This window comes from Aptenodytes forsteri, unplaced genomic scaffold, assembly GCF_000699145.1.
Source record: "Aptenodytes forsteri isolate BGI_AS27 unplaced genomic scaffold, ASM69914v1 Scaffold96, whole genome shotgun sequence".
Taxonomy (NCBI): Eukaryota; Metazoa; Chordata; class Aves; order Sphenisciformes; family Spheniscidae; genus Aptenodytes; species Aptenodytes forsteri.
This window is the reverse complement of record NW_008795029.1, coordinates 4,685,820-4,702,678: the sequence shown is the minus strand read 5'-3', so window position 1 is coordinate 4,702,678 and position 16,859 is coordinate 4,685,820. Positions and strand designations below refer to the sequence as shown.

Here is a 16,859-nt window from a genome sequence, read left to right as displayed (position 1 = left end):
CAGGCTGCCCAGGGAAGTGGTTGAGTCCCCATCCCTGGAGGTATTTAAAAGACGTGTAGATGTGGTGCTGAGGGACATGGTTTAGTGGTGGACTTGGCAGTGCTAGGTTAACGGTTGGACTCGATGATCTTAAAGGTCTTTTCCAACCTAAATGATTCTATGATACTAAGTATAACAAGGAAAAAAATTCTTTAACTCAAATGTATCAGCTATAGATTTTAATATAGATTTTAATTTATAAGACATAGTACCCTAGTTTATATAGACAGCTAAATATAGTCAAAATCAGATTAAAATCAGACTTAAAACCGTATTATAGTGCTTGATACTGATGTAGGTCTTTTAGCCTTCATCCCACTTCAAGTCCAATCCTGTACAAATAACAAAAGAAAACACACTTTTTCTAACATGATTTGAAAGTCCTACTGTGATTCTTGATTAAAATTTAAATGCAAAAATAGTCAAATTCAACATAAAAATTATAACAAAAGCAGCCTTCCCTGCCTTTAAATTGTTTGAGTATTATTCATGTCCACTAGCTTGAGACAGATTTCTTGTCCAAGACACAATTGTGTCAGATGTTTTTCAAATCTGATGTAATACATTCAGTGAGTTTTTGAGTTACCCACATTCTTTCAAATGTTCTTCCTCTATATACAAATGATCCCTGAAACACTCATTGCAGGAAGAGTAAAAAGAGCTAATATAGAAATGATAGGGCTTTCCATTAGTTAATAAAACAGAATCTTTTGCCAGAGATCTCGTCGCAGAATTATCTTCAATAAGAAATGTTCTACTAATGACTTTTAAAAAAATAAAAGCTTCAGATAGTAATTGGAAACATACTTTATTTCTTAGATAATCCCTTTGCATTTTTTTTCCAAGCTAGAAAACCTAAAACTGATATATTTAATAGGCATGAAAGAAGAGATTTGAAAGGAGAGCTCACTCGAAGAACAGCAAAAAAACAACACAGACCCTACTCCAGAGTCTGGAGGGCTAACAAAAGAAAACTATGTCTTTAGTCATCTGCTTTCTTCTGGTTTTGACTCCACTGTAGTGCTGTTTGTTTATCTCTGCTTAACTCCCTTCAGATGTTCTAGTCAGTAACATTTAAATATCTCTGCTCATATAAGTAGTCATATTAATGTCAAGAACAGCATGGTGTGGGCATGGATAGCCATGAAGCATAGCAGCAACGTGTCTTAATGGGGTCCTGAATCCACCAAATACCCGAGGGTCCCCAGGACGTACACTTCTGTTTTCAGTTCCCACCAAGGAAAAATTAGAAGAAAGGGTAATAAATCTATGCCACTGACTAAAAATATGTAAGTAAATAGTGCAAATGTGCCATTATCCCCAAAACAACTCCGGCAACACTGTGCCAAAGGGCAGCTGTATCCTGACATGGACCAGAAGAGGAGGCAGTCCAGTCCCGGCCAGCAGCCAGCACCCTGAGCAGCCACCCCAGCAACTTGGTTACCTTGTGCAATAATATTCCTGAACCTCTCTGTTGCTGTTATAAACTGCTGTGTGCTGAAAAGAGAATTTTACCGGGAACTAAATGAGAGACTCATAGACAATTATGACACCATGATAAATGAAAACTTGTTGGCTTACCATGTGTAGATTTAAGGATGTGAGATGAGGACAAAAGTAAGATAAAGGTACCTCCACTCTCCCTTTGTACTTCCTTTGCTGATCAGATGCAGCTTTCACAAAGCCCAGTGACTATGAAACCTGACACTAACTACCCCACCTCCCAATGCTATACAGCAAGGATACTTCCAAGGACAGATAAACATATTCCTGATTTGCAGTCACTTGTCTCCATGCCGTGAGCACCCAGCAGTCTCTTCCCATTATTGTTTCTGTTGAGTAGCCTGTAGCTTTCCATTCCAGGTAAAGGTCTAGGTGTTTTCAGCCAAGCCAAAATAAAATATAAAATAAAATAAAATATAAAATATAAAATTAAAAAATAAAACAAAATAAACCCAGTGTGTTTTACATGAGGAAACACCTGCCAGCAGTTTGTACTCAGGAAATGGTCAAAGGAAACCTGAGGAAGCTCTTTGCAGAGAGTGCCCGGTCTTTTTTTAGAGTGGCCCAGTAAACCACGATCCCAGCCCAGAAACCCAGTCCCTGGGCTGACCAGTTCACCTCTCACCTCCCTATTTCACAACAGGAAAAAATCCATCACCCATTGCCTACTTCGAAAGCAGTTTTAAAGCTGCAGGCTTTGACCTCACCCCAGCTTATCTGGCAAAATGCACTGTTCAGAGGCTACTCAGATTCACAGCTGCGATAAAAGAGAGCCACTCGATAAGCAGTTCTTGGGTTTTTCTTTGTTGAGACACACCAGCTGATGTGCTTTGGGGATTACTGCATTATCAGGATGGTTGCATAACTGAAAGGGGGGTGAATACCATTTCAAACCAGCAAATGAACTGGTGCAGGTAGGTGAGAAGGACAAACAGAATCAGCATGGGCTTAACACAGAGAGGAAAATGCCAAATCCTCCCATGACAGAACTTGAAAGTAATGGTCACATTAAAAAAAAACACAAACAGAAGAAATATTATACCTTAACCATATATTCTCTGCTTGTTCTGTGTTATTTGTTAGTTCTGGTGTTGCCAGCCTTCAGAAGAAAAACCTGGTGTCAGAACCAGAAAAAGATCAAGTGGTTTGCTTAAAGCCAATCAAGCAGTCCTCTCGGTTTCTTGGTTTGTTTCCCGATTCAGGAAAGTTTTCCTGAAATCGCACAGGGAACGCTGAACCAATTCACTGACTCCCACAGCCCCTCAATGGGGACCCACTACCTCTATGCTGCGAGTTGTGTGAGGAAAGTCATGGACCATGTATGTGGACCAAAGGGTAGAAGGTGGTGATCCTGACCTGGAGACCACTGTACACTGAGGAGTCAGAGATCCACATCACAGTTTACCTGAGTAGGCGCAGCCTGTGCTGTGCTGCACAGACCCCTTGGCCGCAGGATAAACTCAGCCTGTAACAGGAGCCTGCAGGCAGCTCCCACTTGGTCCGGTGATCAGCAACAAGAAGTTCTCCTGTGAACGTCCTTCATGAACAGAGTTGTTTTCTTGTAAGAAAACTGTATAATAGCTTGAATGACCAAAAAGGAGGAGCTTCTCTCCATGGACAGGACCTGCTCGGCATGCCTTGGGAAAAATCCACGTGGGCTCCATCTGATGCTGCACAAACGCAAGGTTCCCAGCATCTGAAGGGACGTAAGATTTACTCGCTATCTATATTCCTCTTCTTATTCTGTCTTATTAAAGCAGTTATCTTATTAAGTCATTTGTTGTCAGGCCTTTCTTACTGATATCCAGAAGAGCCCTGCACCAGCTCACTCTCACCTCACTCCCCACCTCCAGGGCAGAACATCCTCACTTCCCACCTGTGCCTTAAAATATAAGTAAGTCTTTGCAACCTAGGTACTACGCTCCTCCTACAGTCAATGGAGAGCTAACTCATGCAGTTCATGGACTCTGCAGAGCAAGTCAGCTCATGTTTGGCCAGTTGAATCATTCTCTAGACTCCCTTGGCCATGCTGACTAGCCCTCCATACGAGGGTAGGATTGGCCGCATCCTCATTTGATTAGTCTGTATGAAATGCCTTCAAAAAAGCTGAGATTAACAGAAAGCCATTTTAAATAAAAACGTTGCCAGATCATCCAAAGAATGACCAAAAAGGACCTCGAGTACTCACAGTGTTTGCATGCCTTCAGCAGAAGACAGAAGCAATGCCCGATAGCAATGCTTTTCAAAATAATTTTCCTTTATGAACACAATCCATTCAAACTTGCTTGAGTTCAGCTGGAGTGACCTGCCTTTTGCCCAAGAACAGCTTTTCCTGATGCAATCAAACATTTCAGCATGACTGCAACAGCTGGGAACTAGATATAAAAGTGTCATTGGCATACTTCTAGCAGCCAATGTTACTATGCGGTTTGTGCCTAGTCCGAGGCATGTCATTATCTCTCCCAGTATCTCATGTAGGTTTAAAGATAGATAGGGACTTAAATCTTATAAACATTAGCTCACACACAGTGATCCCTAACCCTGTAATGCCAGACTAGTTAAGAAGTGAACCTGTCTAGAAAGTGTTATAAAACATAAATGGCTGGCCCCAGCAATGAAACAGACCCTTAGACATCTATTAAATGAGCATGGTGCAGTACATGGTGAAAATGGAACCAAGTTACTTTTAATTCATTCAGTCCCGTTGATCTCAGGTATTAACAAATAATAAACTATTTTGCAATTCAGATTAAATATTAGTAAGAAAATTAATTATTCCAAGACGGCTGACGATGACAGAGACAAGTTAAAATACTCTTGCTGGAGCTACTGACTGACATTTAATGTTATTGCCAGCAAAGAATCATACTTTAGATGACAGATCATAGAATAGATCACAGAATGGTTTGGGTTGGAAGGGACCTTAAAGATCATCTATTTCCAACCACCCTTCCATGGGCAGGGACACCTTCCACCAGATGAGAATTCAAAGTATTTTTCCTTCACGGGATTAAAAAGGAGTTCATAAACCAAACCAGAAACACTGTTCAGCTGTTGGCTGCTGCTGTACCTCCTCCTTTGCTCTCCTCACACTCATAGGAGGAATAGAAACTCCACCCAAGCTTTCATTCTACTTCGGCCTGAAGATCTATGTGGGTGCACAAGTCACGAATACAGCCAAGGACTGAAGACATTCAAGCAGGAAAAATTCTCTGGCAAGTTTCTTTTTCCTTCTTTTTTTTTTATTTCTTGGGTCACTGCCCAGCCACCAACCTAACCTCTGCTACGCTCAACTGAATCTGTGTGAAATTGGGTGTGAGTCAACAAGGAAATGAAAGGAAATATTTTGGCAATGTTTGCTGTTGGGATTGAAACGTCTTTTGTCTTTTCTGGCTGATATTTTTAATTGATATGATTTCTGTAGCCTCCCTTTAAGCAGAACTTTCCTCTGATCAGCTTCTGGAGCTCTGAAGCTTATGGCTAAGAAGAGACCTCCTTGAGAGAAATCCAGAAATCAATAACTAGTTACTGTAAAACTGTACAATAGGCAGTAGACTTAACTAGATCGATTTAAATAATTAAAGTCTAACAACCTTTAGTTAATGATCTATCTCATTTAGGTTATTTATCTGCAACAAATTTCAATATACAGCAAAGAGTTCTAAGAGTGAAAAGCTCCAGGAACGAAGCACAGAAAAGCTCTGCAAATATTTTTGTGAGTATGAGACCCAAAGGGTGTCAGCAGGTGTTTCTGTTTATTTTCTTTAAGAAGGGTTGGGTCCTGTACGCCTACTTCAGTTGGAGCTGTTATGCTCCGCCCTCTTTTGAATCACACCTCTGATTACTTTTTCTTGCCTTTCAAAGGCCACATACATAGTCAGAATTTTACATGAATATGCTTGGTAAAATGTTTAAAGATGGGAATAATGGCTGTTTTTCTCTTTTTGCATCTGAGCAAACAGTGATTTTTAGAGATGCTAGGACTACCAACAGCAATATACCAAGCATTTCTGAAAACTAGATCCAGCTTTAAGGAGCCTATATATGGATCCAGATAGGCCAAATCATAGCCAAAGAAATCAGAGGACATGGAATTCAGTCAATAAAAGAGACCTCAAGAATGGATGAGTAAATTTAGATTTTTTTTCAGAGCAACCATATTAATTCCAAGCCTTTCTTTCTTCACGCAGTGTTCAATGGCCCTGGATAAAATGGAGGATTTGAGTCTGAAACAGACAGTGCCCCGAGCTGAGATAGGTGAAGTGGAAGGTATTCCCTTAACAACAACAATATGCAGCACGTGGGACCAAGTGTGGAAGTTCAAAGCCAGACCTGACGATCTGCTCATCGCAACCTATGCAAAAGCAGGTTGGTGTGGGTAGGAAACAGAATAGAAAAGTTTGGGATAGTGCTTATTGCTGGAATTGAAAATTATGTTTTTGTGTTGTGACTGATATTTGTTTAATCCCAAACCAGACATATTTTAAAGATGTGAAGCACTGTCAGCTGTGACTAGAAACTTCTGACTTCTTTGGCAGAAGTAACAACCATCTATTATTATTGAAGTTCAAATGGTCAAAATCTAATTACATATATTTAAATGTTTCCTTTGATTTAGATTATATACATATATATTAATGGCAACAATAGAAGTTTTCCACCAATAGGTAATGATTTAACAAAGCCTAGTAAAAAGTTATCATTACTAAGAAATAATAGAAACTGACTGAACAACTATGGATTGTATTATGTATTTGGGGAATGACTTGGTGTGTAAACCAGTACTGATTTTTGGAAATGGGTTAATTATTTTAAGGAAATAACCAAATTCACTTAATAATTTCAGCCAATAAAATAAAACACCCACCATTAATATTAGCTATCTCGTATTTTATTCAGTGATTGGCCACTTAGCTCATTACTATTTCTCCTCTTGATCAGACCCTTTATACTTACTACACAGGAAAACAATGAATAACAAGCATCAATATTAATCCTGTTTGAATAAAAACATGTACAGTTTAGGGGATTCAGGAACAGATTTGGGAACATTTGATGATCATAAAAAAATAATGACTTGAATTAGCAAGAATTTTTAAGTATTTTTTTCAGTAGAAAAAAAAAATTATTACAAAAAAACCCCACATTATTTTTGTAAAATCTGAAAGCTTTTAATTTCTGTCCTGTACACTGAAAGCAAAAACACATTAGTTTATCCAGCCTGGATTCAAACCTCTCAGCCATTGAACTGAAAAGAAATAAAGTTAGGAGTCCATTTGACATTATATTGTATCTGCCAGGGATGCACCATTCAAGCGTCTAAGAAGGGCTGAGTTTCCTGCCCACATTGCTTTCCAAGTTATCCCTTAGCCTGTTCTCTAGCTGACCTGCCACAGTACCTCGGAGGAGATGTGGTTAACCCCGTTATCACAGCTATAAGGGAAAAGAGGCACATGAGAGACACAATACTGTAACTCTTACAAGATGTTGCAGTAGCTCAGGCAGATGAAATGTTGTACCGACCTTCTTAAAGCATTTCAAATGGGAATGTTGAAAATACTGCAACTTCTTTATATTTTCAAACTGTATGAAAATTTTACTCCCTCAAAGTTCAGGTATTTCATTTTTTCATTTAAATTCAGGATGAAAACAAATGTTGAAATACTTGAATTTTTGTGAGGTATGAAAATTGGGAGGAGGTAATTTCATTCCTCTCTGCAAATAATACAATCTCCAAATAACAGTGAGTTTATCCCAGAGCTTTTTTCATTACTGGCATGGGGGTGGAGGCTATTTCTGTTGGCAAGAAGCAGCCTGTCTAAAATGGAATCCCTGAAACTGTGCTTTGGGAATTACCTTTGTATTTCTAATTATGCATTTTTCCTCCATTATCCTCTCTTTCCACTTTGTCCCTCATCTTCTGTGCTGTTCCTTCCTCCTTTAATACGGAGTCCATCCTTCTGGCTTTCACTTCCCTAGCAGAAGAGACTCTTGGCTATCCCTGAGGGAAACATCTAAACACTGGCATTTTCAGGTACCACATGGACACAGGAGATAGTGGATATGATTCAACAAAATGGAGATGTTGAGAAGTGTAGACGTGCCACTACTTACAGACGCCATCCTTTCCTTGAGTGGTCTGTGCAAGAGTCTTCAGCTGCGAGTTACTCAGGTGAATAGTATACAAATAGGTTTGTATTTTAGACAAAATGAAACAAAACAAGCACCCAGTGCTGATGCCACAGGTTTCCTGGGAAAGGTCCCACTTGCTTTGTCACTGAACTATGCACCGTGTTGGGTATTAGGGATCAGTTCAGTTGCTTTAACATAAATATATAGTGCTACTCAAGACGATGCAAGGCTGGCAGATGTGACTCAGGCGCTACTGAAGACCTTGCTATTTTGGAGTGGCATCTGAAAGCTGTGTGTGATACTCCACAGTACCTAAAACAGCAGCAGATAATGCATAAAATGGCAACGTGGGGGCAATTGAACCCGATTCTCTGATTAGGGGCTGTGTGGAAAAGAAACCTACATCACGGATGTATTCCCAAAAGGTGGATAATGTTTTCAGTGGTTTTGCTACTGTTTTGAGTAACTGCTGTTAAATTCTGGGGTCTAGTGATCTAAACAAGCTATGGGGCATTCAGGCAACCAGCAGGCCTGACTGTTTTGCAAAGACAGTTTCCTACAAGAGTCTTCCCCCAGCAAGGGCTCCCGTTCCACACAAATCTTTAAGCCAGACTCTCTTCACATTTGAAGCTAAAAAGTTTGACCAACTCTGCAGCAGAAGTGCTACTTTTTCTCTTCTAAGCTAGACTGTGTTGACACGGAGAGAGACAAAAAATGATAGAGGATGACAGAGGATGATAGACGATGATAGGAAAAAAAATGATAGAGGTCATGATAAATGTTTAAAAAGGAGGGGGGGAGGGGATAACACATCTCCACACATCACCAGATATTCCCAAGTATTCCTATATATCCATAGCTACTCAAAATCCACTGTCCATCATTCTCCTAGTTTCTCTTTACGTGCTATCCAGAAAGTCTAGACAGCCAATCTATTCTTCTCATATCCTAGACAGAAACAAAAATTTTTTGCCTGCAAAGTGAAAGGAGATCACTAAGTATTGCGAAGGAAAAACTTTGGTTGGGTAAATATAAATTAGTATTCATCATCATCCCTTGGAATGCAGGGGTTGGAGATGGGCCCAAGAAAGCAAGAAGATATGAATTGGTGTTCCCCCTTTCCTCCTTGAATACACAGGCAAAAATTTCTCTAAAAACACTGAAGGTGCTTATGCAATGTTGTATATGTTACTCTGCTATGTAATTGCTTTGGAGATGAATGATTGTTGCAAGGTGCACTGCTGAAAAGTCACAGTCAAAATCATAGATTGATAGAATCATTTAGGTTGGAAAAGACCTTTAAGATCATCGAGTCCAACCGTTAACCTAGCACTGCCAAGTCTACCACTAAACCATGTCCCTAAGCACCACATCTACACGTCTTTTAAATACCTCCAGGGATGGGGACTCAACCACTTCCCTGGGCAGCCTGTTCCAATGCTTGACAACCCTTTCGGTGAAGAAATTTTTCCTCATGTCCAATCTAAACCTCCCCTGGCACAACGTGAGGCCATTTCCTCTCGTCCTATCACTTGTTACTTGGGAGAAGAGACCGACACCCACCTTGCCACAACCTCCTTTCAGGTAGTTGTAGAGAGCGATGAGGTCTCCCCTCAGCCTCCTCTTCTCCAGGCTAAACAGTCCCAGTTCCCTCAGCCGCTCCTCAGAAGACTTGTTCTCCAGACCCTTCACCAGCCTCGTTGCCCTTCTCTGGACTCGCTCCAGCACCTCAATGTCTTTCTTGTAGTGGGGGGCCCAAAGCTGAACGCAGTATTCAAGGTGCGGCCTCACCAGTGCCGAGTACACACATATGAGAATAGCAAAGAAGTGTTAGTGCAACTTACAGAACAATTCACATCTCTTAATGAAACATCCCACAGGCCTGGAGTTAGCTGAAGCTATGCCTTCTCCACGAACAATAAAAACTCATCTCCCCGTGCAGCTGGTGCCTCCCTCCTTCTGGGAACACAACTGTAAGGTAAGGCTGAAGAGGTAGGACTCAATTTTACTTCACCTGCAAAGAAAGTGACATATACCAGGACTGAAAATGGTTTCCAGAATCTTTGTGAAACATAAAGGTCTCCCCAGATATCTTCCCTTTAATGTGCAAAGCCTGTGTAAAACTAAAGGAGCCAGGACTAAGTTAGCTGCGTTGGGATTCAGAAAATGGCAGCTTCAAAGCAAAATCTCTTAAGCCTCTGTCATCAGGCTCCAAGAGAAAACTCCAGGAGATGCTCAATATCTATATAAGCATGTGTACATTAATTTTTTTTTTCTCTCTCTCTTTTCATATCAATAAAGATAATCTATGTGGCAAGAAATGCAAAAGACAACCTGGTGTCATACTACCATTTCCACAGAATGAATAAAGGAATGCCTGACCCAGGAACCTGGGAGGAGTTCATGGAGAAATTCATGACCGGAAAAGGTGATGAACTGCAATCAGTTGTATAAGAGATTTGTTCATTTAAAAAATGCATGACATTGATTTCTTTACTGAAGGTGTTTCAGTAGTAATTTATCTTCATTCATGGGTTTTTATTAGTACCTAAAGGATTAATTCTATCTTTACATTCCTATTTTGGAAAAAAAAAATGCTACTCTTTATTCTATTATCATTCAGAAACATATGTGACAATTTTCAGGCTTAATCTCTTCTCTCTGAGGTTAAAAGAAACCTGCTTGGAAGCCAGCTGGGAACTAACAGTGGTTTAATTGGTTTTACTCTAGCCTGATACACAAGAAACCAAGGTTTAATTTTGTGTAGAAATGTGTGGTGTGAATTTGAGTTAAGGGAGTCTTTTTACCTAAATTCTTCTGTATAAAAATCAGGCATCTGAACAAAGCCAGTTATCTAGCTAAAGACAGGCAACCCTGGAAGCTGATTCTTCCCTTTCTAAAAAAAGGTGCTTATCCAAGAAAGAAAACCTGCTCGGATGGATGGCAGTCTGCAATTTTGCTCAGTAAAGCTTCCATAGATCCTTAATATTTTTGCCACCATGTAGGCCTAGAAACACCACTGTCTGGACCAGCATGAGAGTCTCATGTCTAAAGGAGACCTTGTGTCTTGTGTTCGACCAGCTTGGCTTGGGAGCCATCTGGCCCAGTGCAGACATCTAGAACATAGCTACCTCTGTCCACGCTAGTCATCTTGATACTTGCTGGAGAGAAACAGGCACTTCTGATAGCACTTCTGATAGCACACCAAATATTTAAACCAGTTAGAATCACAGAATGATGCAAGTTGGAAAGGGCCTTTGGTGTCCATCTGGTCTAACCCCCTGCTTAAAGCAGGGCCAGTTAAGACTGGTCTTGTCCAGCTGATCAGATGAATCACTCTGGAAACGTCTGTTTCTCTCCATTGACAGTAAAGGCAGCCTGGATTTTTCATTCAGGGGTAAGCATCTGCATTTGTTGCCCTCTAACGTTACACATGAATCTGGCTCTGAGCATCCATACGCCTGAGGGATTAATAGCACAAATGCTGTGATAAGCACAGAGCCCAGCAGTCATGGCCATGGTGATTTAAAACCAGCTGGGAAATGCCCAGACACTGGTTATGAGGGAAACATGAGTGCCACAGATACCTAAAGACAGTTTGGGCATTTATAGCTGCTGATGATGTTACTCCTTTTCCAGTGCTCTGGGGTTCCTGGTATGACCATGTAAAAGGATGGTGGAAGGCAAAAGATAAGCACCGTATTCTCTACCTCTTCTATGAAGATATGAAGGAGGTAAAAGGCTGAATGTATATTTACAGAGCTCTGAAATCTGCAAGCCCAGTAGATACTACCTACGATCAACAGTTTTCTGTTATAATGCCAGCTGTATCAGTAAATCTTCAGATAACCCAATTGTCTCACCCTGACAACAACTGCAACTTTAACACTATGTTTGATTTCTTTGCTTTTCCTGGCTCTGTATCTTATCCCATGTTATTCCCTCTGCAGAATCCAAAGCAAGAAATTCAGAAGATTCTGAAGTTCCTGGAGAAGGATGTCAGTCAAGAGGTTCTAAACAAGATACTCCATAACACCTCGTTTGAGATAATGAAGGAAAATCCCATGACAAACTACACTAATGAATTTCAGGGAATAATGGATCATTCCATTTCCCCATTCATGAGAAAAGGTACCGAGGTTTATTACTGGCATCAGCTCTGTCTTCCTGGTTGTCATTCTGTTTTGAAATAAGCCTTGAAGTACAAGTGTCTAGTGAGTCATGGCTAATGGGCTTCAGGAAATACTGGAAAATTAATCTTTTTTTCTTTCTTTGCTTTGCTGTTTCTTAGGGGTTGTCGGGGACTGGAAGAATTATTTCACTGTGGCACAGAATAAGAAATTTGATGAAGATTATAAGAAGAAAATGGCTGATACCTCTGTTGTTTTTCGCACGGAATTGTGATTATAAGCAATGGGAATTATTCTGTATGATCTTCAGCCTTTTCCATTTTATATATTTTGCTTTTCCTTCACAAACTGCCTGCATCCCTAAGATTTCAATATCTCTCTTTCACACACCACTGATTTTTCATTATCGTGAGAGTGCCCGAATTATGTGGAAGTTTAGGTTGGTCTCCCTGAAGAAAAATCCCACTGGATACTTCTCATGCATCCCTCCCACAGTAACTTTCAGCATTAACAAAAATATTTCAGACATGCTTTGAGTTTTTGTCTTTGTAAAAGTGCAGTTGATATTGCTGACATTTTCAAATCAACCTCTAACCCAACTTAGGAACCAATAGGAAAAAAGGTGTTAAAAGAGTGCAACAGGTGTGGGCATTATATGTCATTCACATGTTGTACAAACATTAATCAATAAATAATAATAAACAAATTTAAAGGTGGTCAAGTATAAACAGAGCAACAGAAGTGCATAAAGTAGATCATTTTCTTTTTCTCTTGTTTTCAGCTGGACATTATAAATCCCACTGAGATGAAAGCAACATTTCCAAAAACACCGAACACGCATTACTTCCTTTGATAAAACTTGCTAAATGGCTACACGGAGGCATTTATCTACAATCCAGCTGTGGAGGCAGTAGTCCCTACTCCATCAAGACAAGAAGCTTTTCTCACTGTTGCCTTTAGAAATGGATAGCATAACCTTCTGTTAACATTTGGAGAATTCTGAAAGTTGGTATGAACCAGGTCAAGAGTCAGTGCTGCATATACCATCTCCCTCTTCTCCACCGTTGTAAACGTGCTTATCAGACGCATCACGTTATTACCTCCTCCTTTTCCTCACTCTTCCCGTATTAACCAAACATACAAACATCCCGTTGAGGGCTTTTAGTTGCAATAGGGCTTGGTTGATGTTATCAAATAAAGTCCAGTTCTGCTTTAGCATTAGTACCAGCACTATAGCCATGCTTTGAGCTTGTGGGAAATGAACTCAAGCGTTTTGTAGCCCATTTAATTATAGACAACTGTTACCAATCCACTTTTGGTTTTGAAGCGCCACCATTGAGCTTGGCACACAAAAAAGGCCCCACAGAGTTCCTGCTTAACTGGGTTTGCACTCTGCATGTCAGAAGGAAAACAACATAGGTGACAGCAACTGGAGGAAAATACCGTCTTAGTCCCATTTAGTCTAGTTTAGTCTAGTTTAACACAGAACATGTTTGCTGGGGCTATTTTCTCTTTGGCCTGTGGAGAGTTCCAAAGATTTAGTAATAGGAGCAGCTGTCAACATGCACAGTCCATTTCAGGCTACCTATTTCATCCAAATATCTAAAATGAATGCAGTTCTCTAAAAGGGCAGCAATATCTTGCATCAAGTTTGAAAACAAATGAAAAGCTTCCAGTTAAATGTACAAGTTCCCTTGTCAGTTCCTGACCCACCAAGTTTCCCCAAAAAAGGCAGGAAACACTGAAACCAGAAACACGCATTTGCTACATTAGTGCAAACGTAGGCAATTGAAGAGCTTTAGGTCAACAGAGATTCCTGCCCGCAAATAAAGGTTGTCTCAGTAAATCGACTGAGAAAAAAATCACCTGGCAGAGGTGCTGCTGTTCATCACAGCAAGGCTAAATATCAGTCTGGGGAGCTTTCTGTTACTTGTTTGTTTTTTGTTTATGATTAACTTGATTTGCTATCTTACTATTGCCAGTATGAGGAAGAGGCATTGCCTGCTTTCTGACCTATTTCCATCCTCTTGGGTTGCTCCAGGAAACCACGTGAGTCAGCTCAGTTTGTCAATCTAATCCTCATTCAGTGTCATAAGAGCCATCAGTAAATGGAAAACATGCTTAACTCAGTAGCTTGGTGACATGAGCAGTGCTGTACAAAAGGTCGCACAAATGACCTCTTTGTTCCTCCTTTGAAATCTCTGAATCTATCAGAAGTGCAAAATGCTGACAGTGGCTGAAGCCTGGTCTGAACGGGAGCTGCACAGCCACTGCAAGGATAGAGGCACCATATAATAAGGGGCTCGTATCACATTGGGAAAGTCACCTTTGCTCTCACTTCCCCAGGTAACTCTTCACCCAGCTGCAATTCAGCTGCTCTGAAAAACAGATAAAAAGTAACACAGGTCAGAGTGCAGTCCTTGGAAAAAAAGGGGGAAAACATACACTGGATGTGTGGTTACATAAAAACCGGCTTTTCTTATCCTATTGATATTATCCTTATATATATTCAAAGACAGAAATGTTAACCTTTATGACAAAATATGGCTGGCAGGGGGATAGAAAAGTGGGATGTTTCTGCTTTTCATGCCCTCTCAAGCGACCACAGCTGAGACAGATCAACCTGTGGATTCAGTCATAATTTGCAAAATGTTATTAATTATACCAGTGTAAAATACAGGGAACCAGAGTGCAGTCCTTGGAAAAAAAGGGGGAAAACATACACTGGATGTGTGGTTACATAAAAACCGGCTTTTCTTATCCTATTGATATTATCCTTATATATATTCAAAGACAGAAATGTTAACCTTTATGACAAAATATGGCTGGCAGGGGGATAGAAAAGTGGGATGTTTCTGCTTTTCATGCCCTCTCAAGCGACCACAGCTGAGACAGATCAACCTGTGGATTCAGTCATAATTTGCAAAATGTTATTAATTATACCAGTGTAAAACTACAGGGAACAGTGAATCGTTACCAGTGAAAATGACTGGATCTGTAGATACCAGGAAAGCTTGGGAAAGGGGTTAATAGGCTGTACGCATCCCCCAGTGGGCCTGGAGGCTACCATGCCTTGGTGTCTATCATGACAGTATGTCAACAGAGATGTGCATGTGCTTCTGGGTAGATGACTGGAGGGTGCCTACATCTAGGGCACCTTTAACTTACATATCTTTAGGTTTGTCAGTTGTTATGTACAGAAGAGCTTTAAATGATGTGTTTGTATACAGATTGTTTACTAATACCGACATATGTTGGTAAGAGGTTTAATTTATTCTTACATAAGAAACTGTAAATCAATGACCACCTGCAGAAGGCGATTGTACATGTTCAGCTAAATTATTTCAAATCAATTTAAACTGCTGTCAAGCTTCTAGTGCAAAGAAGTGACTCTCTTTACTATGGTGACAGAGCTCCGTACAAAGCTCTATTAGACTTATGCCGTGAATATACACCTATGCTTTATTTTCATCCAGTTACCTAGATGCATGATTTTACTAACCTTATTACACAAGAGCAACTTCCTCTATGTCAGTTTAAAAAGGACTTTTGTCAGTTTAGCTAATGCCATTCCACAGCAACTTCTTCAATGCTGCTTGTCTCTTCTTTTATAAGAAAGTGTACCTGCAGAGTTTTGATAGCTGAGAAACTTTGTTACTCATCTCTAACAAATGTTTGAAAATCAGTGTTGATTAATACACGCTAACCGTTCACATGGTCCTGTTTTGTAGCTCTGTGTTAACAACTACCAAAACAAATCCTCCCACGGGAATGACTGAAGATTCCTGCTTCAATACAGACTTTTCAACAGACTGCTGTATTAATTCTAGGGGAGTCCTGAAGATTCCTGCTTCAATACAGACTTTTTAACAGACTGCTGTCTTAATTCTAGGGTAGTCACGATTACCCTTTAGCTTGACTGCCGATAGCAAGTAGGGGAGCCATTTTACTTTCACACGGAATCAACCATTTACGAAATAGAATGAAAGAAGCACCAAGCTTCAAAAAATTAAAGAAAGAGACAGAGGAGGGAGCTGTTCTATCTTCTTAGCTAGCATTGAAAGACAGGGACACTGCTTTTCTTTCCACTAATTTTACTGTAGATGATCTGCTTCATGCTTGGATTGAAAGTCACTGTTTCTCCAGTTAGGAAACAGACCGTGGACAGGAAGTAGTTTTTATTTAATTTGTCCTATCCATATAGGATATGGATATCCTATCCTAGAATATATACATCATATTTTTTTAATAATGATTTATGCCAACATGTTCACAAAGAGCCTTATCTTTACAACAAGGTTAATTATTAATTCTGGAATTTTCCAGAGGTGGATTAACATTATATTTTAAGTCTGGACTGAAGCTTCCATTTCCCTCACGTCCTCAGTGAGTGAGGCAAGCCCTGCCTCAGTGTAGGCTGTAGGTAAGCCATTGAGGCACATCATTGAGAGAGAAAGTTAAGCCCTTCATACTCACAGGATGCAACCAAACTGTGCTGCCAGACCTAAAGCCATGGGCTTAGGCTGGATAACAAGGCTCTGCCTGCCCTCCAGACCAAGCACAGGCTTAGGCACTGTGTAGGTGGGCCAGGAATGTTGTCGTGCAGCAGTGTCCCATGGTTAATGCTGAATTACTCATGGATTATTTTACAGAAGGGCTTTGGCATAGCCTGTTGCAAGGGCAGTTGGTTTTCATCAGCAGAGTGAGCTCAGACTGCCTTTAGGATTGTGTGAAGGCTCACAGTTGAATGATAGCCATCTACCATGACCATGGAGGGAGACAGAGGGATTATGTCAAAAGCAAGCCACACTGGGTCCTGCTCTGGTACAGGCAATATAGGTATAGGTAGAGTCTTAGGTTAGACACCTAAAAATGAAGGTAACTGATTTTTTTTTAATTGTTAAAAGTGGGCCTCTTGATTCACAGCAACTTGTTCTTGTACCAATAACCCTCACTCATCTATATTTGCCACTATCTCTGTGTGCAGTTGTTGTGGTTTAACCTCAGCCAGCAACTAAGCACCACACAGCCGCTCACTCACTCCCCCCAGTGGGA

At 40.4% G+C, this 16,859-nt stretch overlaps 1 protein-coding gene across 1 annotated transcript; it reads left to right on the top strand.

Annotated features, from left to right (window-relative positions):
* The first annotated feature begins 5,738 nt into the window (after nucleotides 1–5,738).
* On the top strand, nucleotides 5,739–12,333 carry SULT1C4 (sulfotransferase family 1C member 4). The gene is made up of 7 exons (XM_009276103.1): nucleotides 5,739–5,910; nucleotides 7,577–7,714; nucleotides 9,555–9,652; nucleotides 9,976–10,102; nucleotides 11,314–11,408; nucleotides 11,625–11,805; nucleotides 11,966–12,333. The coding sequence occupies exons 1-7, from the start codon at nucleotides 5,739–5,741 to the stop codon at nucleotides 12,076–12,078; spliced, it is 924 nt and encodes a 307-aa protein (XP_009274378.1). The 3' UTR covers nucleotides 12,079–12,333.
* Nucleotides 12,334–16,859: the final 4,526 nt, after the last annotated feature.